Below are 27,791 nucleotides of genomic sequence, written 5' to 3' on the forward strand. Positions count from 1 at the left end.
TCTCAGCCTCTACAGCAATCAGTCAGCATGATGTTAGCCAAAGTTTCCAGGAGAAAGCCTCTTCTCCTTAAGAAGAACATGGTAGCATGGCTACAAGATATCAAGATATCTGGAACAATGTGCCTTGGACAGATGAGACCAAAGTGGAGATGTTTGATCATAACACACAGCACCACGTTTGGTGAAAATTAAAGGCAGCATTTCAAAACAAACACCTCATACCAACTGTCAAACATTGTGGTGGTGAGCTGATGATTTGGGTTTGTTCTGCAGCCACAGGACCTGGGCACTTTGCAGTCATTGAGTTGATCGTGAACTCTTCTGTATACCAAAGTATTCTAGAGTCAGATGTGAGGCCATCTGTCTGGCAGCTAAAGCTTGGCTGAAACTGGGTCATGAAACAGGACAATGATCCCAAACACAGCAGCAGATCTACAACAGAGTGCGAAAAATAAAATACTAAATGTGTTGCAGTGGTCCAGTCAAAGTCCAGACCTCAGCCTGATTGAAGTGCTGTGGTGGGACCTTAAGAGAGCTGTGCATAGACAAATGGCCTCAATGAAACTGAAGCAACCTTGTAAAGAACAGTGGGCCAATGTTCCACCACAATGATGTTAGAGTCTGATAACATCATTAAAAAAAACAATTACTTTATTGCTGTTAAATGTGGTTCTACAGGCTGCTGAATCATGGGATGCACCTAGTCTTTCATGTTCTGTTTCTGTATTTTAGCTTAGTTTTGGTCAAATGAACAACAGAAATACTGTATGTGTAATATGTATGTTGGAGAACACACTTCAAGCAGTATTTCCAGAAATGAGGAGCTGAGAACTGCAAAAATTTTTAATAATGATAGATATGATTGAGAAACAGCAGAGATTAACCTATTAAAATCAATAATTCGTTTGGCTTTCAATGCAAGTGGCCTAGTATAAAAATATCCCTAAAACTGTAATACACCATAATCTGTAAACTTTTGCCATCCATCCATTTGTCCGTTGTGTTCCAAACAATCATTGTCTTGCTAAAATATGTGGCCGTGCAGTGCACTGAAAGACCTTTGACCTCTCAGGCCCTGTTTTAAAGCTCACTGGGTCATCTTTTTCACAAATCCCTTTCAGACTAGACTCTGGACTGGTTTGAAGTTACTGATTGTGCTGCCAACTATTAGCTCCTGTGAGTGAAGCTACCCTGCTCCAGCTGCTGTAAACACAGGGCCATGAGTAATATCTGACCTCAAAAAGACCACAACACACTGTTTGAAAGGCTCGACCTGATAAGCACTTGCAATCTGTACTTTAATAAGTTCAATTGCTACAGAATTGCCACAGATGTCAGAGAAGTTCAGCCAACCTCTGCAACTAGTAGGAACACTCCCATGTGATTTTGAGGTCCATGTGTTTTCCCAATGTACCTCCTGGTGTTGGTTTTGTAAACAAAAGCCTACGCGGAGCCCTGATTTTTTTAAATAGCCTGTACACTATAATCTATTTACAGAGCAGACCTTTCTCTTGTCTGACATAGATGTGGCGTTTGGATCATGCATATGCAGGTTCATGCATGATTTTGGGCAAGTCGCAGGAAAGCGTTTGCTTGGAACGACAGCAAAGCATTTTACCGCCCCATCTGTGCTGTTGCTTGGTTGCATGTGTCCATAAATGTCTGACTTTGAGGAATAAGTGAATTATGTGCTGTAAAATGAACAACTACTTTCAACCCCAACATGTGTTCAAGGCATGAAACGGATAAAGTGGAAGGTTTAGCTAACCTGTCAGTGGGTGTCAGTGTTTTTAGATTGGCACTGGCTGATGGGTGGTTAAAAAGGGAGAACGTGTGAAGTATTATCTAACAGTGCAAAGAATGTATGGCCTGTAAAATAGGTTAAGCTGTGTTGATGATGGCATCTGTAGCATCTGTTGTAGCTGCTGCTGCTGCTCTAACTATTTACATTTGCTGTGGTTTGGTTGTGTGGAAATGATGTTGAACCACTTAGTTCAAGTACTGACAATTGATCTTATCTGTAAAACTTGTTTAGAAATGAGGATAGTACCATCACCAAAGAGGATTTGTTTGGCTCTGCTGCGTGAATGACATGACCCTAATATTCACCTGATTTCCCCCACACACGAAGGATCATAGCTAACACAGGAAGTTAAAAATATTAAAAGAGTAGGCAACTTTAGTGATTCTACTTAGGCACAGTGGTGCTTTGTGCTAAAAAGCTAATATCAGAGTGCAAATCTGTTCACAGTATCAATACTAAAGTGCTGATTACCTTAATTATGTAGGTAGTTATGTGGTCTTTGTGTTAGCTCAGAGTATTAGCATGCAAACTGGTGTTGTAGCTTTATAAAAAGCACATAGATCAAAGGAAAACTAAATTGAATAAATTGAATAAATCAGAATAGTCAGGAATCCCTCCCCAGAAACCTTTTTGAACAGGGTGGGCGCTTTCAAAAACTGGGGACTGACTTGATGAAGCACCTTTCTTTCTGGCAAACACAAACAGACTTTTCTCAGGCAGATCAATAATCGCAGCTCATGAACCCTGACAGTAATTAGGTAATGAAGTAATTACGCTTAATGTCTGCCTAAAGCTGTCAGTATTGGATGCCTATAGATTCTCTTGTGTTTGCTTTTTTGTGAGAATCCACCTTGCAAGATAAGCAATCAATTAAAAATTCATTGATATTACTCCTCTGCTCACCAAGCCTGACAACAGCAATTTCATGGGCTCTGACACACTGAGACATGTTGAAGTGCATAGCTCAGCACTTCATACCACGATTTGCTGCACTGACAAGATATCGGGCGAGAGGCCTGGTGCGTCCTGGGGCAGGTCACCAGTCCATCAAAGGGCCACACAAAAGCTTGTGTAAGGACAACCTGTAGTTGAGCTTAATTCAGTCTGGACCAAAATGATGGACAAACCAACAGCACCAACACTACAAACTAATATCTGCTAATTTCACCCTTACGTTTATCTGTTGTGGCCTATTTCCACTACCGTCGAGGACATAAAGTCAGTGACGTGTGTTAATTCATGAAAAACTTCTCTCAAAATTATTCACTGAGGGACAACAACATTGCGCCTCAACATTAAGTTCCATGCTCAGTTCAAGGGTCAGGGGTTAAAAGAAGTTGCACGTCTCCCGAGCAAATGTCAGAATTGATTTTTGAGAGGACTGACAGAAAAACTAGCAGGTTTAACAGCAGATTAGGAGAGCAGAGTAACTTCATTAAAGGTTCAGCAAAGATATTCTTAAAGAAGGGACGAACAGTGTGGAACAGTGTGAAAAAATTCAAACAAGGCAATACTACTGATAAACGCTTCCCAAGGAAGGGGATAACCCTGTACCATGCATAATCTTGATACATCTGGACACATCATCGCTGAAGTTTCCTGGCGTCTGGTGTTTCGAGTCTCTCAAGAATCAGATGCACTCAGCCAAGGTTGATCACTCCCACACTTGTTTCTGGGTAGTGCCCTGTGGCCTACAGCTTTTAACATTTTCTGGAGAAGCGGGTCTCACATCTGCAGCATTCTAAAAAGCATATACTTTGCTCAAAACTGGTGTAACAAGGTACTTCAAAAGATCTGCTTATGTTGCACTAATATGCACGTTGCTAAATTCCATTGTGACCTACAGCCTGTTTATTGTACTTAGCAGTTAGTGACCTTGTTGTGCTGTTATTTTGAGATACTATGGTAAGGGTGTGAAATGCCTACAAAGAAAGAGGTATCCTTCTTGTTTTTGTTTCCCCTACCACAGGTGACATGTGATTAGATTTGACGTCTACAGCACATGCTATAGGCTATTTACAAGGTATTCTAAAGCTGCAGCATGTAACAACAAATGGATGGTTTGACACTTATTACTGAGTCACTTTAGCTCACAAGGGTGACTTCTTGATGGGTTACACGCAGTTGTCGAACACACTACAAAAATAGACAACAAGAAAGTACAACGCACCATGTTGCATGCTGGGATGGGAGCAGCATCTTTTAAGGACTTCTCTTGCGTTACATCCGTTAAAGACCATTATTGCCGGGCTATTTTTTGTTTTGTTTGGCAAAAAACGCCCAAATCTAGTGGAAAAGGGAAGAGATGGAGAAATGAAAAGATAGAGACCTTACCAGGAGGAACTGAATCGTGCCCCTGAATTAAAGATTTGCTTTTTAGCAGGCTGGTAATATGCCAAAATCTGATTTCTGCTTTTTTGTTTTAAAAGAAACAAACAATTATTGTATTTCTTTTTTATTTGTTTTACCATTTATTTAGATAAACAAACTGCAAATACTTCCAAATACATATAGTACTGTGTTTCTTTCATAGAATCAAATGTAGTAGGGCCACGACACTGATGATAGAGTTGTGTTTTAGTTCTGAAAGTAATAAGAAATGCATTCTCTTTTTACATGTAAAGGGTAGATATGTTTAACATTTGGTTATGAGTACTTTTCTGTACATATCAGTACAGAAAAGTATTGATATGTGATTTTAGAGGTTGCCATTACGATTTGAGTGTAGAAACACTAACCTGATATTATAATTTCATGTCTGTTCATGTAACACCCCCAGAGCAAGTAGGATGGCGTCTACAGAAACCGGCTTTACATTTTTCATTGTCAATAGTTTGTGCTTTGAAGTTGTAATTTCTGTCGAATTAAAGTGACAACTTCAACTTCTGAAAGATAGGAAAAAGCTCTTGTGATCTTTTTCAATCATTTTGAAAAGTGTTGGATATATACGATGATTAGAGAAGGACACTGATCACCACATTGTGGAATAAGTTCAGTTTTTTGCAGTGTGCTGTTGTGAACAGGGCGGGGCGGGGAGAGAGAGGAGGTTTCCTTCTGTCAGAAAGCGCGCGGTCTCGCTTGCGTGTACGTACGTGCGTCTGTAAGTGTGTGTGCGCGCGAGAGAGTAGCGAGAGACCGACGTGAGTCAGCTGGTCGAAGTAAGTGCTGGGTGAGCGTGGTGAATACGTGCGTGAGTTTGAATGTGTGCGAGCGTGATTGTGCGGCGGGTACGTGTGCAAGGAAAGCACTTCGGGGGGATAAGGTGAAGACAACACACCCGCGGAGAGAGTTTTTGGGGGAGGCAGTTTGTGCGGACATTCAGTCGAGGATAGTCGAGGCGTACCTGCTGTTGCTGCTGCGACGTCGTGCGTCCTGGACAAGATCTTGAGCTGCGTCCTGCCCTTTCCTTGCCGTAAGCGCTTTGTATATTTGTTTAGGAACTAATTTATCCTAGGAAGACCGCTTATTATTAAACTCTGTGTCAACCATGTTGCCTTGTTTGACATGCACGGGCGTGGAGTGGAGCCACAGAGACGCCTTTTAGGAACACTATTATTGTCAGAAATGAGACTTTAAAGGCATTTATTTGTTGTTGTTGTTGTTTGTTTTTTTTTTGCTAGACCCACAATCTTTGCATGCGCCTTTAATAGTGTCACACTAAATCTATGCAATCTAGTCCATGTAGAATTTTTAAGGATACAAAGCACTGATCTCTGGAAGACGACGTACTTTATTAAGATAACCAGCTTCAACACAAAGTTGTTCTGTGAGCATACCTGAGCCCTGTCACATGTGTCGGTGGTTGGTAATGGTGCAAGGAGATTCACTTGTACAGCCAAAAGTCAACATAATACCTCAACACATCAGTCAGCCTAGATCCTCTATCAGTGTTTTCAGTGGTTATTACTCTTTGTTAATGCCAACTCTGAATTAGAAAGACAGTCATCTGAACCAGTTAATGAGCCACTGCATCATGGAGGATAAGCCGGCTGAGTGTGTGATGATGGTTTGTCATATGGCTCCGTTGGCTGTTACTTAATGTAGGCAAATCTCTTTATGCTGCTGCTTCCTTCCCTCCTGGTCCATAAAGAAGGCCTAATTTTGGATCAAGTAACATATCGGAGGGTGGGTGGGTGGGGATTCATATTCACTAGAAACCAAGCTGTATCTAAAAGTCCATTTGTACTTAAGAGGATGTGTAGGAGTGGGTGTACAATATGGAAAAACACACGCACATGTGGCATTATTAAGTTGCCCTGTAGCCTATTTAATTCTCTAGATCTCCCCATATGACCAGTAAAGCTGAATTATTCCCTTTCTCTGCAGGAGGAACCACAAATGTCAGTAAATGTCAAGCACTCTGAGCTTTGGCTTTGCTTTCAGGCTTATTAGCCGCACATACAATCAGCAGGGCTTGCCCTTTTGGCCAGCACTTTGATTGGTGCGAGCAGCCCATGCAAGAAGAACATGTGAGATACAAAACCTGACCGAAAAAAAAGGAGAAGAGGGGGGGGGGTTGAGTGTGCAATTATCAGGGTGTCTTTTTCAATGTGTGCCCAACTGTGCATACACATTTGGACACGCATTCTCAGTCAGCAGAGTGACCTAAAGATAGCAGAGCCCCAGTGGAAACAGTAATTAGTGGGGTGAAAGGAGAAGGAGGGGGTGAAAAGAGGAGGAGAGCGAAGAGGAGGAGGAGGTGGTGGAAGAAGAGATATTGTTCGAACCATCTGATATCTGTTATATAATGATCTGTACAATGGAGACATGCTGTGAGAGAAGGCGGAATAGAATCAACAGAAGTGTGAGAAGCAGTTTAGTTGGATCTAAGGCTCACTGTGTATGTGTAGATTGAGTTTGCTGAGCCTTGTAGCTGGAAGCAGTGTCCAGTACAGGCAGCACTTTCTGGAAATTTACATGCAGGCTGCATCTAGTCATGCCTCCCTTAGAGGTGTTGTTCTTGAACCAGTTTATGAGCTGGATATCTCTGCCACATTATTGCAACTTTCTTTGAAATCAGACAGTCAGATCGGTTTCTCTTACTGTTGAGTGGATTTTGATGGTCATCTGTGATTTCCACTAACAGTGAAGTATAGGACTTTCTAGCCAAAACAATTAAACAAGCGGAGATAGAAATCTGATTCCAAAATGACACTATGCTGGGATGAAGATCTTCCCTATTTATGAGACTGGAACCAGTGCTTGGTCTGCCAAAAAGGTTGAAGGATAGCTTTTCAGCTCCTTCGAATCAGGAAAAATAAACACAGGGTTTAAAGCTGTCCATGTGAGAGTCCACTAGTTGAATACACACGTACACACAACTTCCAGCTGCTAACTCACAGCAGATAAGAAAATAGCTGACTCCTATTTCAAGTTGCTTAAGAAAGACTCCCCTTATTTCTTCCACGTCAGGCTGCATGTGGCGAGTGGTCATGTGATTCATTCTGTGGGGAGGGTTTCTTATTTAGCCTCAGGCTTTGTTTGGGAGCTGACTTGTGTGTGTTGTACACAATAGCTCTGTTTACACTGGATTCGGTGCACACATGTTTGTCCATGCGTGCACACTCATCTGCATGTGCACGCTTTGTTTTCTCTTTAAGTAAGAGACGAGTGTAGGGTTTTATCCTTGTTGGTTGTCAGTTTTGACCACTCATGTTGGATGGCTAATGAGCTTTGATTGCATGTTAGAAATGAAAAATGATTAGCTTTTCACCAGTTTTCTGTTCTATGTAAAATCTTTAGCCACTCGGTTTAAGGATTCTTGGTGCTCCTTTTTATTCTGCCTGATTTCTGTGCTGTGTTCCTCCTTCGTGTGCAGGGTGCTGGTTAGACCAGAGGGATCCCTGCAAGAGGGGACTCTAAGAAAGCATCATGGCCTTAGCGGGATGCCCAGACTACTTCTTACGTCACTCAAACTATCAGGTAAATATTTTATGCGCCCGGTGTTTGTGTGCCTGTTAGAAGTGTGCGGTAGCACATGAATCAGGAAACTGATTATGTACCACTACGGATTTCACTGTTGATTTACGGTCTGGACATCTTCGACCTTTTTTCTACCCCATTTCAAATGATGAAAATGCGCATATGACATCAACATGTCAAAAACACAAATTTAGCTTGCTGGAGTTACTCTGGGTAACTATGGCTTATACTTACGATGGATATGTCACCGATACAAATATGAAATTGCGTCTGCGCCAAATGAAATTAGATTAAAAATTTATTGTCGAAATTAAGTCCAAATTGGTCAAATTCATTCTGACTGTATTCATATCCTGTCATGTCATGAAAAAACACATAGCATAGTTTAGCTAAGAAAACCAACAAATTACATTTCAGTTTGATTCAGTCCCCTATCCTGAGTATGTATAGGTCTCGGGCAACAGTCAGTGGGTCTGCATGATGAGATTAACTCGATTATAGCTATAGTTGGGTTATGCTCCTTATCTGAGGGTAATTATCCTTGGATATATGGCAGTGAATGAATCGAAGCACAAAGCATGTCATTACCCCAGTACAATAGGTGGCGCTGTACCCATTTCAACTATCGCTAATAGAGCCACCTCCTGTTGACCTCTTCACCAACAACAACATAACTCAGGCATTCGAGAAAGATGGCGAACGAAGAGCAAGATGAAGCTACGTCCCTCTACATTTGAGACGAGCTGGTTATGGCACAAACGCGATGCAACGGCGCATTCTCCATCGCGTTGTTTATTTCTTTTCGACGGCAGCGACAACAACAGTAATATCGTAACCTTCGACTTCCGGGTGACGATCCCGGGAAAAAATCTTGAGCATGCGCAAAATGCTTATTCCGATCCACTGCCGTCTACATGCACGTTCAGTGTACATTTGGATGGAGTTATCTCGGGGGCTTAATCCAATTGCGAGGAACCCGATCTGATCCGTTTTTTTTGTCAGATTAAGGTGTCTACATGAACTGAATAACTCAGTCTTATTGTAATTTAGCCATTAATCCAATCTGATGGCACTCATATAACCCCACTGAGTGGAAACTCCTGGAAAATAAGCCTCAGGGTGGGCGGCCATCTGCCTCGATTGGTTGTGGAATGAGAGGACAGGACATGGACACAAACAAACACAAAAAACATCAGGCCAGGGATACCTGCTGTGGGATAGAGAAAAAAAGAGAGAACAAGTTGCTAACAAAAATGACATTTACAGTACATGGTTGGAGGGTAAAAAGTGAAGAGAGCAGGGTGTGGAAAGATGCATAATGGGAGGTCCCTCAGCAGTCTGTGCCTATAGTAACATAACTTTAGTGATGGTTCAGGTCACCTGACCCTTCCTTAACGTTGAGCTTTTTAAAAAATAAAAGGTTAAAGCCTAATATGAAAGTAGAGATGCTTCTCTGCTTCCCGAACCTAAAGTGAGAGCTGGTTCCACAGGGGAGGGAGCTGATAAGAGAAGGCTGCTTCTCATTCCATTCTGGGAAAATCTGAGAAACAGCATGTAACTCTGCAGTTTGACAGCAAAGTGCTCTGTTTGGGGAAAATATGGAACTATGATGTCTCTATGGGCTAAAGTTGGTCTATTACCTGTACCTATAAAATAGCAAGTGGTGCTTTTAGTGTAAATTAGGAATTACATCTTCAAATTTCAAGGGACACTCCCTCTTTATTTTGCTAGTATCAATAATATTGTGCTGTGATGGGCACAGTAGTAATAACTAGGCAGTTTAGAAGCAGCAGAACTGTTTAATAGGTTTCAACAGGCTCTGACAATATGAAGGTCTGGATTTGTGTTTCATAAGTTCTCATGGAAATGTTTAATCAATATACTCAAATACTGTACGATAAAGCTAACTTTTGACCTGGTTCAAAAGTTACAAAATCTTAATCAGTGATAACAGGCATTTTTTAAAAATGTCTTTCTAAATGAAAAATGCTTACTTGAACATTAGCATGCTAACATTGGTGCAAATGTTAACGTTGAGGAATTTGTTTACAGCTTGACTTTTTTTTTTTTAGCCTTTTAGGTGTCTTTCCAAGTTTTAAAACATCAGCTGTTCTGTGAATGCTAATGAGTTAGCATATGATATGCTAGCTATAGCCTAAATGATTAGAGATAGTTTGTCCATAGTCTACCTTTGGTCATCAACTGCTGCCATTTGTTTTCAGGTTGTCACATTGGCTATAACCGAGACAAACTGACACATGAATTCAGCTGTGGAGCAAATTTAGCAAACTTCCCTCTATAATTAGGACGTATGCACATAAAGGCCAACTCTTTTGTTCACAACTTGTAAGGTTCATCTCAGGTAAGGTTTGTCACATTTCAGCAATGAAAGTGCACAGTGCCTCTATCCTAATGGATAGAAGTGTTATCAAAAAAGAGAGTGGAACAGTATAACAAATGATGACCTTATTATCTTGGGTTAGCAAACTGCTAATTCTCTGTTGACACAAAGCTGATTTATCATTGATTTGGACTTGTGTGGGCGATAACAGCAACATCCGTTCTTTTTATTTATTTATTTTTTTCAGTTCTTTATCAACATTTTTGGAGAGAGCCGGAATGGGCTAGAGTTCAACCTAATTGACCACCTTTGGGAAATTTTTGGGCCAAGGTGTTAGATACCACTCTCCACAAGTAAATAAAGGGAAATTTTTCTTTTTCAACAATGGTGTTTTATTCCTCCAGTACCCATCCTTCCTTTCTTCCTTCCAGACACTGTTTATTCATGAAAACCTGTTATGATTGGTCACAAGTTTGATAAGAACCCAACCGTGAATCTTTCAGCTTAAAAACCAAAACGGTAAGCTAAAAGAAGCTAAAACCCATTGTGGACTTTATTTTCGTGCTCATCACATTTCATTGGCCATGTATAATGTTTGGAATTATCTCTAACCTGAAAAAGTGGAAATGTTTTGGTTATGGGCTAGAAAAATGTCCTCGTTAGTGGACATCCCTCATAGCTATAGATATACAAACCTCTCTCTGTGCATATACATGTGCACAGTTGCTTGTGTGATTTCACTTGCTTCAGAACGAGTGACTCCCAGCCAAGTTAGGTGATATATGGCGTCTCTGTAACACAACAGACCCACTTCCAGTGTCCAACTTCTGCAGAATGAGCCCTTTGTTTCTCAGCTTGGATTTTCTCCTTTCCAACTCTCCACTAACCTAAAGAATTTGGCTAAAGAGCGTCATGGAGGTCTATAAATAGGGCGCTAAACAAACAACAATAACAAGCTGTGGACTTTGTTGTGTGACAAGCATGGGATTGATGGCGTGACATCTCACTGGGACCAATGGAGGTGACGTAGCCTCAGTTGCCTTTTTCCTCTTTGCGGAGGTAAAAACATGAAGCTCCCTGCTAACTTAAACCGTGGGACTGTTGAGCCCCTGTTGAGGTGACATTAAGTTGGATTGGTTCACGTTAGCTTCCAGGAAGGGGTTTTGCACCAGTAAGACTGCAGTGAATAGTGAATTGAATCCCCATAGAAAACAACATTCCTCCACCCGGCATCAAGCGGAGAAAAAACAGAGTTTGATAGTTAGACGGAGAGAAGTGGGTTCCAGCTTTACTGTGTGTTCTTATGTGAAGCTTGCCATGAGGCAGCATGGCACATGCATGCAAACTTGGAGTTTCTCTGTAGGTTTAGTGTGTGTAGATAAGAGCAAATGAGCCCTTTCTTCTGAGTACTTGCATTACTCTATATATAATGTGGCGCATGTTTGGGCACCTGGGCGTTATTCCAGGCTTGTCTCCAGTTTGTGTGTGTCGGTGTGCGTGCACCTCCGTCTATCTTACTGAAAACCGTGGATCTGTGCCAGAGATGTCTCATATTGAGCAGCCAACAATTTTTGCTTTCCTTCTCTCTTTTCTCGTCCATCTCCTCGTTTATGAGTATGCGTACATAAATGTGTTTGTGCACACACTGCACGGCACTAAAAAAACCACAGTCCACAGACTTGTGGCTCATGAGCTTTAGCTGTCCGGAAGAGCGGAAAGAATGAAGTATTTAACAACTCCTCTTCCCCAACGTCAGTTTTTGGATCATTTATTCTTGAACATATCTACTCAGTCTGAGAGGATTGACTGCAGTTTCTTGTATCTACATGTCTTCAGAGGTTAGTGGCTGTGGGCACACTAAGTTGTGTTTCTGCTTTCGAGGAAGCGTAGCCTCCGATACTCTGACAGAAGGTATGTTGAAAGTATGTAGATGATGCTGTGGGCTGTTGCGGGAGGGGGGAGGCAAGAAGTTTGCAAATATTGAAAGAGTAGTCTTTAAAAGTTACAGGATGCCTATGCATAGCGACCCCAGTACGTTAGGGTAATTGAAACTCCAGGCCAAAGTTTTCCTCCACAATTTCTGCTGAGTCAAGACACGTCACATTTATCCATTCAAATGCTGTATAACTGTTAGTCTGTAAGGCACAGGATTCAAATTGAATGAGTAAATTGTGTGAAAACTGCTTAAGAGACTATGCTTCAATGTTTCATACCTGTTTTTGGAGTTTTTGCATTCTGGAAGTCACCAGAGGAATTTTTCCACAAAGATTGGGTTAAAAAACATGTCCAAACAACAGCAACATAACAAGCGTAGAGGTAAGTTAAAAGAGGTTGTCCAGCTGTCAGTTGTGTTTTCGAAAGATGTTGTTTTCAATTGAATGTGTTCAAAATCATGTCAACTGTGGAGCTGCTAGTTTGTTAGCCTGTACGCTACATGGACAATCCAACTTCCTGGCATACTGTGCAGTCTCTCGCTGAAATCCACGACAACGTAAGAACTTTTCAACGTACTTGAGACAAATTTTAGAGGGGGAAGAAAAAGTGAAGGCGGAGTTTCACACACCGGTTGGAGATTACGGGAATTCCCATGAGAATGAATAGACTTGGGCGGCTGTAGCTCAGGAGGAAGAGCAGTCGCCCACCAATCGGAAGGTCGGTGGTTCGACTCTGGCTTCCCCAGGATACATGTCGAAGCGTCCTTGGTCAGCTAGACTAGAAAAGCACAAGTCCATTTGCAACAAACACACGTGAAAGAATTACCGCATTGCATAACTAATATCTGTAGATCCACCTGTCAGTCTGTCTATAGATCCATCTGTTCAGATAACTGGCCATAGCTCTTAGGAATGAGTCATACCTACTACCTACTATACCTACTAAATACCTGCTAAAAGACAATTAGGTCATTCAAGGGGCAATCACTGGTGGTTCTGTGAGGCATAGTGCAAAACATATCCCAGAAGGCTGAATTTGATTTTGTAAGAACTTTTAAGATTGTAAAGTCCATTTGAGTTTGTGGAAAGGTTTTATGGGCAATGTTTTCATTCAATGCCTCTTCTACCGCGACAGTACTCTGAGTTGCATTTTTTTGGGTTGGCTAGTAGATATATGTTAACCGTGCTGCTACTGATAACTCTTATTAGACCAAGAGCTGTTCTTCCCCCAACTCCACACAGTCTGCAGAGTTACACCCTTGTGCCAAAGAAAATTCAATCTTAGACTAGTTATGAGACAGGTGATCGGTATTAGCATAAGTTCTATATTGTTGGGTACATCAGTGGGTTATTTTATCTGCATTTTCAGGATGTCGTGTCTTAAAGAAATGGTTGGATGTTTGGGTAAATACTTAAACTTGCTTGCAGCCCTAGCTGAGGCCTGCAGTCAGCCCACAGGCCCTGCAGCCAAGCTGCCTTCCTTGGAAAGCTTTTGGCTGCTGCTTCTCAGAGCTGTAAATCTTACTCTGGGCATTTATGGATGTTTTCGAAGCACAGAGGGGAGCTGTGAGTGGGTGTGTATGTGCATGCATGCACAACAGGACCTCTGGCCATGAGCAGTTCCTGGAAGCAATGCTTCCGCGTTCTTCTTTTTCCTGGAAAAGGAAAGATTTAAAATTTGGCTTTTTTCCTCCCTTTCTCCTCTTCAGTTTTCTTGCCTCGAGGCTGCTTCAAATTAGACAATGTGTGAGGAATTTGACAGTGTGTCTCCAGACGTGTGGCGTTGTTTAAGTGTGCTCAAGATGCTATGAGGATTTTAAAAAATTTTTTTATTCATAAATATTATTGATGCACAGAAAACACTAAAGTGTGTGTGTGTGTTGGTGAGGGTGAAAGTGAGAGGCCAGGAAAGTCACAAAGTCTCAACATATGACTTTAAGTTATTTGAAAGCGGAGGCACAAGCCAAACCTTTGTCTGACTATCTGAACCTTGAAAATAACATGCTGCCTCACCCTTCACTAAAATATCTTCCATCTTTTTTTGCCATTTGGATTTTGCCTTAACATTTTTCTTTTCTTCTTGACAGGAAAGGATGGAGCGCACTTCCTCTCGCAGGTCTAAGGAGCTGATTGTTTCAGGCTTTCAGCGCTCAGCCAGTCAAGCTTTGCCACATCACCATGGTAACTCACTTGCCTTATTCTTATCCAGCCTATTTCAGATTTATTCAGTAATTTCAATAGAATCATATGGAATATAGTGTATGCATTAGTGTATATATAGAATATACATTGTGAAGGCATCAACAAAGCAACATCCCTGTGAGCGTTTGTCACATATTATGCCAAGTGCAAATTTACTCCAACATTTACTCAACAGCTATTTTTTGGTGCATCAAACAAAAGTTAATTGGGATTCTCTGAAAGAGCTACTTGATTATCTCTTGATAGACTATATGAAGTTCTAACAGACACAACAAAAATTCATCTGCCACCTCGGTGCTCCTTCTGACCTTCACTGAGAAGGGTAGTTCAACTTGGCTTCAATCGGTCTCAATGGACCAGTCCCTCGGCTCTCCCACTGACAGGTCACTGCTTATAGTTACTGCATCTTTGCCTCCTCACCCACCCCCACCTTTTACACATGATGATAAGAAAGGTCCTCTGAATACACTCCTCCTGCAGTTGGCTCCTCTTCTGGCATTTTTGTTCAATGAAACCAGTGTTAAAGTTCAAGAAATGATACGCCCCCCTTCCAATCCACACACATACACACTCACACACAGTAAATTATTAATGTTTTCCAAATAATGTTCAGGTTCTCTGGTTAAAACTGCTGCTTCTTTTTTTTCATATTGCAGTATATATTAACGAAGAGGAAAGTTTTGCTCTGTCAGGTTTTTCCAGTATTGCGCAGCCCCAGTTCTATGCATATGTCACACATCATCTCTGCTTCTTATACCCGTTCTTGTGGGATCCCTCCACAGCCCAAACCTATTTGCTGGCCCTCTTGACATTCTTCTTACTGCTTCGATATTTCTCCCCCCTGCTGTTCCATCTTCCCCTCCATCAAGAAAACTGTCTCCCTCTATCTCTTCATGCTCTGCTCTCCAGATGGAGAGGTTATTGACAAGTATTAAGCTCCTGTTCCACCACACACACACACATATATCATAAATCCTGCCAGCTACTGTGGAAAATCTTATAAGTAGCCAACCTGAGGTGAAAGCTCTTTTTTTCTCTCCTTTGGGTAGTTTATTGGACCGGTCCACTCTGCTGATTTGAGGCTGTCATGCCCATGTGACTATACTGTAAATAAATACGGCTTCACATGAATGGAGATAGTGGATGGGGGCTTTATAGAGGCTTATGGGTCAACCGGTGCAAGTAGGGCACAGGTCTGTGAGGCAGAAGTAGAGATAGTAAAGGCTAATGCAAGTCTGTACTAACATTACTAGAATAAGGGGTTTTCTCCAATCACCTGGCCTTTATGTGCTTCAGATCCTTAGAATTCTTGACTGAGTTTACTACCGTTGAGAGCAGTTTCTAGTCCCCACAGATAACCAATGATGTTCTATTTGAAGGTTGATTTGTTTAACTGGTTTTCCATTCAAATATGGCATTACTGTGATGTAAAAGTTCAGTATTGATAATTAGATTTGCCTCACTCATCCATCTAAAACAAAAAAGGAAAGATCTACTTTTAAAATCTGTTATCATATCAAGAAGAAGTAGTTATAAAGTCGTGTAAACTGATCGTTTCAATTTAACATCCACTTTTTGGTAGTTGCAAAGGCAATTATGTGAAATATAAAATACTAATTGCAGTATATATTGATGATTGAGGAACAGGAAAACTGGATCTTAACGAACAACATTTTATGTCCCTGTCAGGATTACAACAGATTTTAAAGTGTTGCTCTTTGTCACGGCCTCAGGACACAGATGCAGGGTCAGTTTCAGATCAAGAGTGTTTATTAACAACAGGCAGGTTGAGGATCTCCACACAGAGCACACAAAAGGGCTGTGAAACACCTGAAGCACTCTCCTCAATAACTATAGTGGAGAGGAGCGCAGCTATGAAAAATTATCGAAATCAAAACCTCTCCACTCTAGGAGGAAAACAAAGGGCTATTAAATATAACAAAATAAACTCTCTTGCTCTCCTGTTGAGGCAGACATAAACAAAGAAGCTCTCTTGGAAAACAGAGGCACTATAAATGTTAACCATAAACTTAAAACACACCTTTAACGGCGGCGCAAAAGATTTCTAAAACAAAACACAAAATCGCTCCACTAATGGAGGTTTCTATGGAACATTAACAAATAAAAAATCTCTCCAAAAACGGAGGAAAAAAACGCAGACTATTTGACCACATGAGGAACCAAGTGGAACAGGTGGCAACACTTTGGGAATCAGGGAAGACGATCAGACACTTGACACAGGAGGAAGGGAAAGGTACCTGAAACGAGAGGGAAGTTGGTGATCTCAAAATAAAACAGGAAATGACGAGACAAGACATGAATCAAACCTAAATACTTCGCCTCAGCTTAAGCAGGGTCAGCAGTACAGCAATTAAAGCACTTGCAATGAATACTTTGAAGATTAGATTAGATACATATATAATATTATGTCAGGTTTAGTTTAAAGTGGACATGGCATGATCATTTTACAGTCATTTCATTCTTAATCTAGGGTATCTCTAGATTAGCTTTGTACAGTTCATAACTCCAAAAAGTTTTGATTAGTTCAGAACAAGGGTGACCTTTCTCTTGAGAGAAGCTTCCACCTGAGAATAAGAGGATCTGGCTAAAGTGGCTTCTGATTGGTTGAATTCCTGGACATTTGCTGAAGGGATCAGGGTCGGGATGAAAGTGACTCGTAAACGCGCTCTAGTACATGTGTCAGCAAGGACTCTACGACGACACATAAACAAGCAGAAACTTAAAGAAACATGCTATGTTTTCGAGTAGAGCAACAAGTGAGATCCAGCTTTTACGTGTCTGAGCCAAACGGCCACTGATCCAAGAATGCTGCGTCTTTGGGGAAGCTGAAATGGGTCAACTTGTCCCTACAAAAAACACATTTCCTCGAAGACATCTCTGAAGCAGAACAATGTACGTCAGTAAGTATGTATCATGCTCTGAAAGTTTCTAGTTGATCTCTTGTTCCTTGTGTTATGACAGCTTCCGCTTTTAAAATGCTCACGGTGGACAGCGTGCATGCTATATCTCTCATTGGCACACGCTGCCTGGAGAATTTGACCAGTAAAGGAAAACCTGAACTGTGACGTGCAAGTAAAAAGCTTGTAGTGAATGCTATCCTTTTGCAACATTACTTTATCCATCCGTTTTCTATACCCGCTTAATCCATCGGTCGGGTCGTGGGGGGGCTGGAGCCTATCCCAGCTGTCATTGGAAGAGAGGCAGGGTACACCCTGAACAGGTCGCCAGTCCATCACACACACAGACAAACAAGACAAACAAGGGACGAAGGGAGGAAGCCGGAGTACCCAGAGAGAACCCACGCCTACACGGGGAGAACATGCAAACTCCACACAGAAAGGCCCCAGGTGGGGATCCAACCTGGAACCCTCTCACTGTGAGGCCACGGTGCTAACCACCACACCACTTTATCATTTTAGCAAATTGATTATTGACATTTGTGAATTGATTCAGAATCTTCCATGGATCTAAGGTTCAATCTTTTTCTCCACACCTCTTATTTAAGCACTTAGGATTACCATGAATCTGCATGACTGAATCTATGCATAGACCTAGACAGTTAAAAGCTTCTTTGATATTCTTTCATATGTTTTAAAAAGAGGACTTAAGTGAAAAGGCAGGTGTCAAAGTCACTCGGCTACAGTTTCTTTGTGACTTTGCAGCACAGAGAAACCTTACATCAGCCTCACTGATGGATGTGATGTATATTTAGTTCATGGCTGGCTCAGGTTGCATGCCCTTCATTTATGCTAGCCCTGTCTATTTTTTTTCTTTCTTTATAAATTCCAACTACAGCTTGTTGTTGTCATGTTAACCAGCATTGTACCAGATCCCATATTTTGTCATTTTTTTTTATCATTTAACTTATAGGATTAATGCTAAGCTTAACCCTGCTTTGCTTCAGTAGAGTGATATACAGAGGCTTCTGGAGGCATAGACATTCATCAGCTTCTATGCTACCACTTTGCCCTTGAAAGCCTGAACATCCAGCTCTCTTCAGTGACGTCTAGGTGGTTGTTAGAGATCAATAATTGCTTGTTTTTGTTGCCAGAGAAGGAGAGCACTCATTCAATGTATTTTGGGATCTTAGAGGAATGAACTTGCCACTTTTGTAAGGCATGTTTTGATGTCATATGCTAACCAAACTGCTGCAGTGGGTCCTCGTTCATTCCAAGTCAAACTTAGTGGACGAGAGGGAGAAGACATTTTCTTTCTATATGTTCCCTGGGTTCACTGTCTGAAGCCAACAGCACAGTGTGGGCCAAGCCAGCCACAGGAGGAGGGAGAGGAATGCCAATGAAACCATCATTATCCTCTTAAAGCTACACAAGGCTACATTTTTATCTATAATTCCAGTAGCCTAAATGATAAAGGGTTGCTGCAATAGGAAAGAGGAAAAACAGAAAACCTTCAACACGGAAACGAAACACAAAAACCTTCACGGTGGAGTATCTACCCACGAGTAGACACGAAATGCTGTTTTAAGTGTAGTTACTTAGCTTTGCCAAGAGAGCAATGAAGTCCATATTTTCAGACTGTCCACAGAAATCTGGACTTGTCTGTGATAACTGTTTTGTTTGTTTCTTGAGCTTTTTCAAGTCGCACACGACCATCTTGAACTGGGACTTTTGCCATTCCAAACAGGACTGAGTAAAAATCTTTGAGCTTTTTGTCATGGAGAACATACCTTAACTAAAATAGACATAAGTGTGGTTATTTTTGGAGATAACCAATGAATGGTATTTTTAACACGACAACACATTTGTACATCTTGACGTCACTGGATGTTTTGCAGAGATGCGTTAGCACCCGGTTTCTTTCCTTCCCATCATGATTGACGATAGATGTGGCACCATTGCTAGAGCACTGATATGCATTCTGTTCATGGTTACCCTCTCACGGTCAAGTTAATTTGCTAATCACTTTACTATCTGTCGTGTATTAGGCTAGTGTTGCAACAGTAACTGCAAATAAAACTTGGTTTTGACAGACATATTAGCAGCTTCATGAGATAGTTTGAAGGAGACAAAATATGCACCTTTCCCTAAAATCTCTGTGGTATTTTTTACCAAAGCATATTACAGAGATGGAATATAGAATCTCCCGTTTCAGTCCTATCTTTACAGCTCATAGCAGGCGGTTTTAGGGGTTGGAGTAAACCACTCAACTCCATTCCACCCCACTCCACAGTGGATTGTGCCTTCTTTAAGATGGGTATTACAGATTTACATGGCTATGCAAACTTAAATTTGCACATAAATCACACAGAATAACTCCTGTAGCATGCTGTTACCCCAGAGAGAGCATACATTACCCAGCACGAGAACTCACACTAGCACACAGCAAATAGTTGAAAAGACAATTTTCTCAAATATCTACCCTCAACTGTAGTTTAGCTGTGACCTATTTATATTGATTCTTCTTTTAAGTACAAGCTCACAGCAAGTCTTATTATTAAATGAACAAGGTTTGGAATGCTGAGGTAACAAAAATAAATAGTAAAAAAAATCACTTTTTTTTTTCCATTGAATATGGCCCTGATAAATCTTGATCTTATCTGTTGTTTTAAGTTTTTAAAAGGGCTCCTGCTGCTTAAATTAGCAACTTCTCATCGATATTGTCAAGTTTTCTTTTGTAATTGCAGAATAAAATGTTACTCAAGCGATGGTGCATTCAAAGACAAATTGAAACTGGGAGTTTCCATCTTTCTAGTTCGACAAAGAAAATCTAAGAAAACGGCAACAAGATGTCCGATTTTCTTGTCGGGGTGTAAGATATTTGACAAAGTACTCCGAGAGTATTATCTGCTCATTTATTTCTACTCTGTAGTGAACTATATAACGGCAACAGCGAAAGAACTTTGATCTCTGAGATACAGCAACTACAGCAAACAGCTATTCTGTTTTGAGCTTGGTGTGTGATGTAAAATGACGCTGCAAATCTTAACGACTCACTCAATTAGATATTTCTAGACCTAGGCGATAAGTGACGGCATCGTGTTTTTGAGTTGGTAATAAGTTTAGATATTTTGAAATATATTGTTTTTAAAGTAAAATTTAATGTCAGCATCTTTATGGGAATAAAATTTAAGGAAATTTACTAGTTATATTATTTGTTGTGTTCAAAAGGCTGTTGGAGATATAAGCAGCTTTGGTCGTTTCTACCCGATTAAGACAAGACTTTGAATGGAGCTGTGAAGTTCTAACATGATATCGCATCACAATTTTATGTCAGTCCAGGTGATGGTTCTGACATTTTAGTTTGTATCAAAGAAGTAGGACAGCCAATAAACTCACATTGCATTAGCTTTTAGTACTTTCACTGACTCTGCCTTCTGTTTTCCAGTCACGCATTTTTTATATCATAGCTACTGAATCCCGAATCAGTGGGAAAAAAGGTTTTTATCTTTCTTGATCTCCACATGATTTCTGAATGTACTGAAGCCCTAAAAAATAAAAGCGATTGATAGGCGACCAGAGATGTGTAAAAAGTCATTTCACATGTAATGATTGGAGAAAAAAAGATTAACTTAAAACTAATGTTTGAATTTGATTGAAACGTTGTATACTTTTACTATGACAAGGCATATTTCTACACTATGGTTATGTTAGCCTGCATTAAAAACTATTGGAGCTTTACAGAAGAACCATATCTGACTGTCTTCATGTTGATCTTTTGCTGCTTTTCCTTTGTGGCCCCCCACCTGCCCAATTCATGTCCCACACATGAAACTGAACATCACTTGACCCCGTGTCCCAGACTATGTGTGCCTGCATCTGTGCGCTGGCATGTCTTGCACACCTCTTTGTGTTCTGAGATGAGCAACTTTTCCGCTGTCCTTGTTCAAAGTTTGTGTGTTTGTACATACAGCACAGTTTTGTTTTTCATTTTTAATTGTATAATCAAATTCACATGTTCGTGTGCGCTGCAGAGAGCACATGGTGTCCCATCCTTGTCTGTAAGTGTGCACATGTGTGTTGTTTTGCTGTTCCACTTTATGTTGATCATTTAGCCGCCACCATGTGCCATGAACAGGCTGGTTAATGTTCCAGAGTGCTGTAATTTCTTCCAACAGGAATGCTTGGAATTTTTGCTGTGGTGCTGGGGTGGGACTTACAGAGGACCAAAGGGCTTTACATACACAAACACACACACACACATTTATATATATATATATAATTACTTTATATATATATATATATATATATATATGTGTGTTTTTTTTTGTTAATACTTCAAAACTCTTCCAATAAACGGATTGTCAATTAAACACACAAATGTCTTATTTCCGGCTTCATGTCTAAGTCATCTCATGTTCAGTCACCACAGTGGCTTGTAGAATCTGTTAATCTGGAAAGAAAAAATATATATAAATAGATGAATTGTTGTCACTGTTTGTAAACATTTAAGCTGAGTTTAAGTGGGCAAGAGGTTGAATGAAAAGGAAGGAGCAGTAGTTGTGCAGAGGAAGTGGCCAGTGACTTTACTTCATGCCCTAAAAGCACATATAAAACAACCACATCTCAGTGCAAATGTGTAGGAAGGTGCCAGTATGCAGATTTGTGTGGCTCTGTGCACCATTGAGTCACTCCTTATGTCCAGCAGGGATTGTGGGTAAATTTGGTGGAAAAGTGGCTTTAAAGTATCGGGATGGAATCATTTTAAGTGTTGCTGTGCATCATCGAGTTTCAGCCGATGAAATCCAAAGTTCATATCTGCATTTTTCTGTCTTTTCACAATTTCAGTAGTTTTTTCCTAACATAGGCATTTCTGTGGGGAAAGTAGCAAATGCTTACTTTCCTCAGAGAAAACTGCTGATTCTTTTTTTTGCTTCATTCTTCTTCACCACTAAACCTGACTGCTACAAGTAAACCAGACTGATTATTTGGAATGTTATAAAAATTACAGAGTTACAGATACCATAAAGGTAAATTTGAATGTCAAGCAGCTGGTTTTAGACACAGCTTCCACTATGACTCACTTCCTTTCTCCCCATTTCACACCCCGCCATCCCAGCTGCCTCTACAGACGACGATGTGGATCTGGAGCAACTGGTGAATGACATGAACTCCTCCATGGATAGTGTGCACTCTACACAGGCAGACACAGCTCTTCTCCTAAACAACGGTCATGCACACACCCCTCACCACCATCATCCCCATTCTGCCTACGTGGGACACGGCCAGACTCACCGCCGTCACACCCCGCCCCTTCCCCCAGTTTCCCCCTTCAGGGAAAGGCTGAGACACTCTCAACCCATGCACATCCAGGCTGTCAGGTAAACACACATGACCTGGCCTTCTATGGTGATCTCATAGCTGTATTTTTTTCCAAGGCAGCTGGGACTTAAAACTAGTTACTTAAACCATTTGAGTTTAGCCTCAGCAGTATGTTTTGGGTCATTGTTTTTCTGAAAAGTGAACCTCTATCGCAGTCTTAGTTTTCTGAAAGACTGCAACATGTTTTCCTCAATAATTTGCCTGTACTTGGCAACATTCATTGCTTCTTTAATTCTGACAAATTCTCCATGCCCTGATGAAGAGAAACATCCCCACATTATGATGCTGTCACCACCGTGCTGTGGATATGGTGTTCTCTGTTCTGTTCTGTTCTTTTTGTTAAAAACAATGGCTTTTTTTTCGACTGGCAACTCACCCATGATCCACGGCTGTGGTGAACACTCCAACCTGTGCTGTGGAGCTTTGCAGCTGATTCTTGGTTTATCCCCTCTTTGAGTTATATGGTTTTCCCTATTTTGACAGTGTTGTTCTAATGCCACATTCTTTCCATTTTTTGTCTCTAAGTTTTAAAATTAATTTCTTTAATGATCTAATCCTAATCGGTACTTCTCTGGAACGTTTTCTCTGAACTGTTTGGAAAGCTCCTTGGTCCTCATTGAGATGCTTGCCTAGTGGTGTTGGAGTCTTTGTGCCTTCTCACAGCAGTATAATGACACTTTGCTTTCATACCAGTAGACAAATGAAAAATAAATTTCAGCACCACCTTGATAGCTTATTCTAATTTCTCTTCGTCAAATTGGACAATTTTTGTGTTGGTCCTGTACAGAAAATCCCCAAACATGTCCATTAAATAACAGCTTTCAGTGCAATAAAATAGGAAAAAAAGGCTGGGAAGAGTGAAGTTATTTTAATCAAACTTAACGATTTTTATCATTTTCATTTATTCTTTTTTTTTTTTTGATAGGTGGGGATATAAGTGTAATTTGCACTCGTTTGCTGTTGTTCAAAACAGGCCCAGTTTTATATAAAGAAAACAACAACAAAGACGATACAACAATCAGCAGTGGCACAATAATCATCTCTCGTCTTAATCAGGGTTCAGTTTCTTTTTTCATTAATAAAAAAAGTATTTTTTAGAGGTTTTTTTGTTATTATTAATTATTATTATTAATCAGAATTTAAGACTGAAATATCCAGTTTACAAAAGTTGTCAAACCCTTTTTTTTTAGTTACACTTGCAGGTGCTGCCTCAGTTTTTTAACAGCATGATAACTGCCTTTAATGATTTCTTCCGATCTGTGTCAGCAATTCCTTTTCTCACTATAAATAGCTTTGTACTCATTAAACTGTATTAATGTTTTCTTAACCAAAGATCAGTGTTCAGACTCAGTTTTTAGTTAAAAAACGATGATTGCTGTACCTTTCCATGCACAAATGATTCAAATGATTAAGCCTCCCATCGTTCAGCTAAGGCAGTGTGTCTCCCTCTGCAGGTGCTTGAAGGAAGAGCAGCACTTGCGTCCGGCCTCGCTGCCAGCCATCCCCAACCCTTTCCCAGAGCTCTGCAGCCCAGCAGGATCCCCTGTTCTCAGCCCCATACAGACCAACGACAGCCATGCAAGTACACCCAAACCATGTCACCTACACCATTACACACTTTCTGAAACCACTGAAAAGATCGTAAGTGCTGACTGGGTTGCTACTTATTCCCCCCCCTTTGTTTAGTTAGTTGTGTTGTGGTTGAGATGGATTTCATGTAACATTTGGGTTACTTTGTCTGAGAGTGAGTTCGTGTGTGCATACTGCATATGTGTGTGTTTTGAAACCAGCTGACTGGCCTGTTATGTTCAGGTCAGATTAGCATGTGTTGACTTTGGCCGTGTACTGCGCAGCCTTTTCTTCCATTACACAACAGCTCGCCCTGGGTTATCTGGTGTGTACGCTGTTACAGAGTCATCATTATCAATCACATGTGCACGAACACATGCACTCATGTTTTGCTGTGGAAGGAGGTGAGCAAGGTTTCCAGGATGCTGCAGACGTAGTGCAGACTTCCGTGCCATTGGTGGGAATATGGCTGGGAACGTCTTCAGGTCGGATCTCTCTGAACCTTCTGAATCCGTCTGCTGGTTCTGGCAGGACAGGCAATCATTTCCGGTTCACACGCTTTGACCCAGGCTGTTCACGTCACTGTGTCTGTGTGCGAGTGTGTGTGTGTGTGTGTCTCACAGCCTTGCCCTTCCTTCCTCCTGTTAAGCCTCCTGTCCCAGGAATGTTCCATCCTTCTCTAAGTTGTTTTTAGGATGCCCACCCTGAACAATCAGTTATTTTAGATTCTCACTCACTTTTTCTCTCTACATCATTGCACACACACACGCACGCACACATGCACGGGTACACACACACACGTGGTGTTATTCATTACACGCACACACACACATGCAGACATGTGATAAGGCAAAGCATTATTTTTTGTGTTTCATTGACATCATCTCACAAGGTCTGGAGTCACAAAGCAAGTTTGCAGTTTGTACAAAGGATCTTTTGTGTGAGCACGAGTCTGTGAGAGCTGACTAAATGTTCCTTGTCTCCTTCTCAGATCATATTCATTATGTCCGCAGTTTTCCAATTTCACTATTGTCTTGTGTATCCAAATTATATGCCATTTATTGATAAATGTGTATTTTGTTGTTCTTAGAACACCCAGACATGTCTAACTGCAGCGTTTCTTCTTTAGTTAATTTTGCACTCAGTATAATCAGGTTAAGTCAGATGGTACATTCATCAATGCTACTTATTTTGCACAGAAATAGGAAGGTAGGGCTCAAGCTGGAAGAAGTTAAGGGCACGTGGAAAAATCACCTCCAGTGTTCCATCATGTTTATCACTGCGAGCAAAAGAGGAAAATCTCTCGGTTGAAGAACCAGAAGAGGTGGCAGCAAGACTGATAAATGTGTGTCAAGAGGTGATGGAGATCATGGGAACTGGAAATCACCCATTTAAGGAAACATCTCCACTGTAATCAGAGTTAACATGACTGATTGAAAAAGGGATGGTAGTGTCAGATGGGACACATTCAAGGTTCCCATCTAATAAATCTCACTTTAATGATCTCTTTACTTCTCCTATAACGAATTTGTGTTTTTGAGTTAAAAGATTTATACTGGTATAGATTTCCATTAATCTTTTAATTCTTAAATGCATAGAGCCACGTTCCCCAAAGAATTGGAACACGGGTTTGTAGAATAAATAAACCCTATATTTAATTGAAAATAGTACAAAGAGAATGCATCATGTAATAAAATTGTGTTTTTAAATACATACTTTTTTAAGAATTTGATGCCTATTTCTGAAGTTTGAGCGGAAGAAACAAAACACCTGAAAAGATGTAATATGATAAAAAAAAAACATGGAGGAGCATTCCGTAACTAATTCATTTAGTTATAACTTGATTAAAAAAAGAAGACCCCTAGAGAGTCTTTCAGAAGAAATTTTGGGAGGAGGTACACTACACCACCTAGTGAAGGGCCATGTGCCCATTTAAGAAACTGAGGATTTCCAATATAAGTTTCATAATAATTAAAATATTCAAAGAATCCTTTGAAATCACAGTTTGTAGGCAACAAGATGGAACCCACTACTGATTTATCCTTATCTTTTGGTCACTACTAAGGCAGAACTACATTAACAACAGAAACTGCTTTGTGGTGGAAATCTGCATGGGCTCAGGATAATTTCTGAAAATCATTGTCACTGTCAGCTTCACTGCATTCTGAAAGTGCAAGTTAAAACTGCATTGTGTGATTGGGGAAAAAAAACCTTTTATGAACAAGATCCAAAATTGCTGATACCTTGTCTGGGCCTATGCTTGTTTATGATGAATGAGTCAGTGAAGAAAGCCATCATCCCCATCAGTAAATTAATTTGGAAATCAGAAACGCAGCATACACTGGACTAAAGAGAGGAGGGACGGGTTTTTAACAAGATATGCTACCATCTCAAACAATATCTTTTTCAGGGAAGGTATTGCTTATTTCAGCAAAATGATACCAAACCACACTCTGCATGTATTCAACAGTATGGCGCCATAGTAGAAGTCTCCAATGGGTGACTGGTCTTGACTGCAGACAGTTTAGCACTCAGGAACCCGGTAGTGCATTCTGAAACAGAAAATTAGACAAAGGGAAGAGCTGACCTGTTGAGGAGCTGAAAAATTTGCCTAAGAAATTAACTCTGAGTGAGATTAAGCAGTTTCCAGATGCTTAGTGTGGTTATAAATATGGGTAAACATGCCCCTGTCTGAAAGAATATTTAAAAATAAATTTAGGGCTTCAATTATTCCCATATATTACATTCCCAGTAACATCTACTGTTCTCTGCGTTTTGTGACAGTCAGTATTGTGCCTGCTATTCAGAATGGTAACTTATAAAACTAGAATAGAGAATATGATTGCTTGCTTAATGTTTATGTATTGTCACTGTGAGCATGGTAAGCAGAACATGGTGCTACTAGCATGCTACTAGCATGGCTGTATCGCTGTAGCATGGCTACTTGTATGATGATGTTTAGATTGTGTAACATCTTACTTAACCAGCCCCTGTATTAACTGGCCTGCTTTGGTTAATGCCTTTGCAACAGTCATGCAATTTAATACGCTAACGCTCTAAATGAGCTGTGGCTAGTCTTTAGCTGATTGAATAAAGCCATAACTGATAACATTACTAAAATACAGCACGACTGGTAGACTGTCTCCGCCAAGGCCTTTTATTGCAGCCATGCTATGTTGTGTAATGTGATATGTAAGCTAGCAGAAAGGCAAAGATAGGTTGTTTGAGAAATTGGAGTATGTATGCTGTATGCTTGCATATGTACTGGACTGTTGAATTATGCAGTCTGAGGAGCTGTGAAAATACAACAGCGTGGATACAGACAGGATGGTCATATTTATTGAACTGACGTCTGAAGTATGTTTAAGTCCTCAAAGTTATATACAGCTCATGAGACAGTAAAAACGTATATAACTGGTTTATGGCCCCCATTACCTGTGATGACAGTAATGTATTTGTCCTCAGGCTACTGTGTGGACGTCCATGAACAGTTAATGACTATAGATATCTGACAGATTTTAGAAATAGGTGTAGGATAAATGATATTTAACTCTTTAAATGGATCTTGGCATCTGCTACAAAGTTGTTTCAGCAGGCTCTCTGTACTTCATGATTAACTCTTATAAGGGCCATTTTCCAGGCAAGTTGTGGGAGTCTTACACCATTCAGTTCAGCCATGCTCCCTCTGCTTTCACAAGGATTCAGTAAGGTCCCATCTG

The 27,791-nt window shown here is 40.6% G+C and overlaps 1 protein-coding gene across 3 annotated transcripts in view; it reads left to right on the top strand.

The window, feature by feature from the left end:
* The first annotated feature begins 4,934 nt into the window (after positions 1-4,934).
* The window catches only part of LOC140275528 (growth factor receptor-bound protein 10-like), a 48,869-nt gene continuing 26,012 nt past the window's right edge, over positions 4,935-27,791 (top strand). The window contains exons 1-5 of one of the 3 annotated variants that reach the window (XM_072371018.1): positions 4,935-5,216; positions 7,623-7,726; positions 14,089-14,182; positions 22,241-22,502; positions 23,958-24,085. In XM_072371018.1, coding sequence (XP_072227119.1) covers positions 7,676-7,726; positions 14,089-14,182; positions 22,241-22,502; positions 23,958-24,085 — 535 coding nt within the window. In that variant the 5' untranslated portion in view covers positions 4,935-5,216; positions 7,623-7,675. Of the gene's footprint in view, positions 5,217-7,622; positions 7,727-10,505; positions 10,587-14,088; positions 14,183-22,240; positions 22,503-23,957; positions 24,086-27,791 lie in introns of those variants that run through there. The other 2 variants (XM_072371019.1, XM_072371020.1) reach the window with 2 other exon arrangements.

The sequence above is a fragment of the Leuresthes tenuis genome, unplaced genomic scaffold (genome assembly GCF_036924035.1).
Source record: "Leuresthes tenuis unplaced genomic scaffold, fLeuTen1.0.hap1 SCAF_18, whole genome shotgun sequence".
NCBI lineage: Eukaryota > Metazoa > Chordata > Actinopteri > Atheriniformes > Atherinopsidae > Leuresthes > Leuresthes tenuis.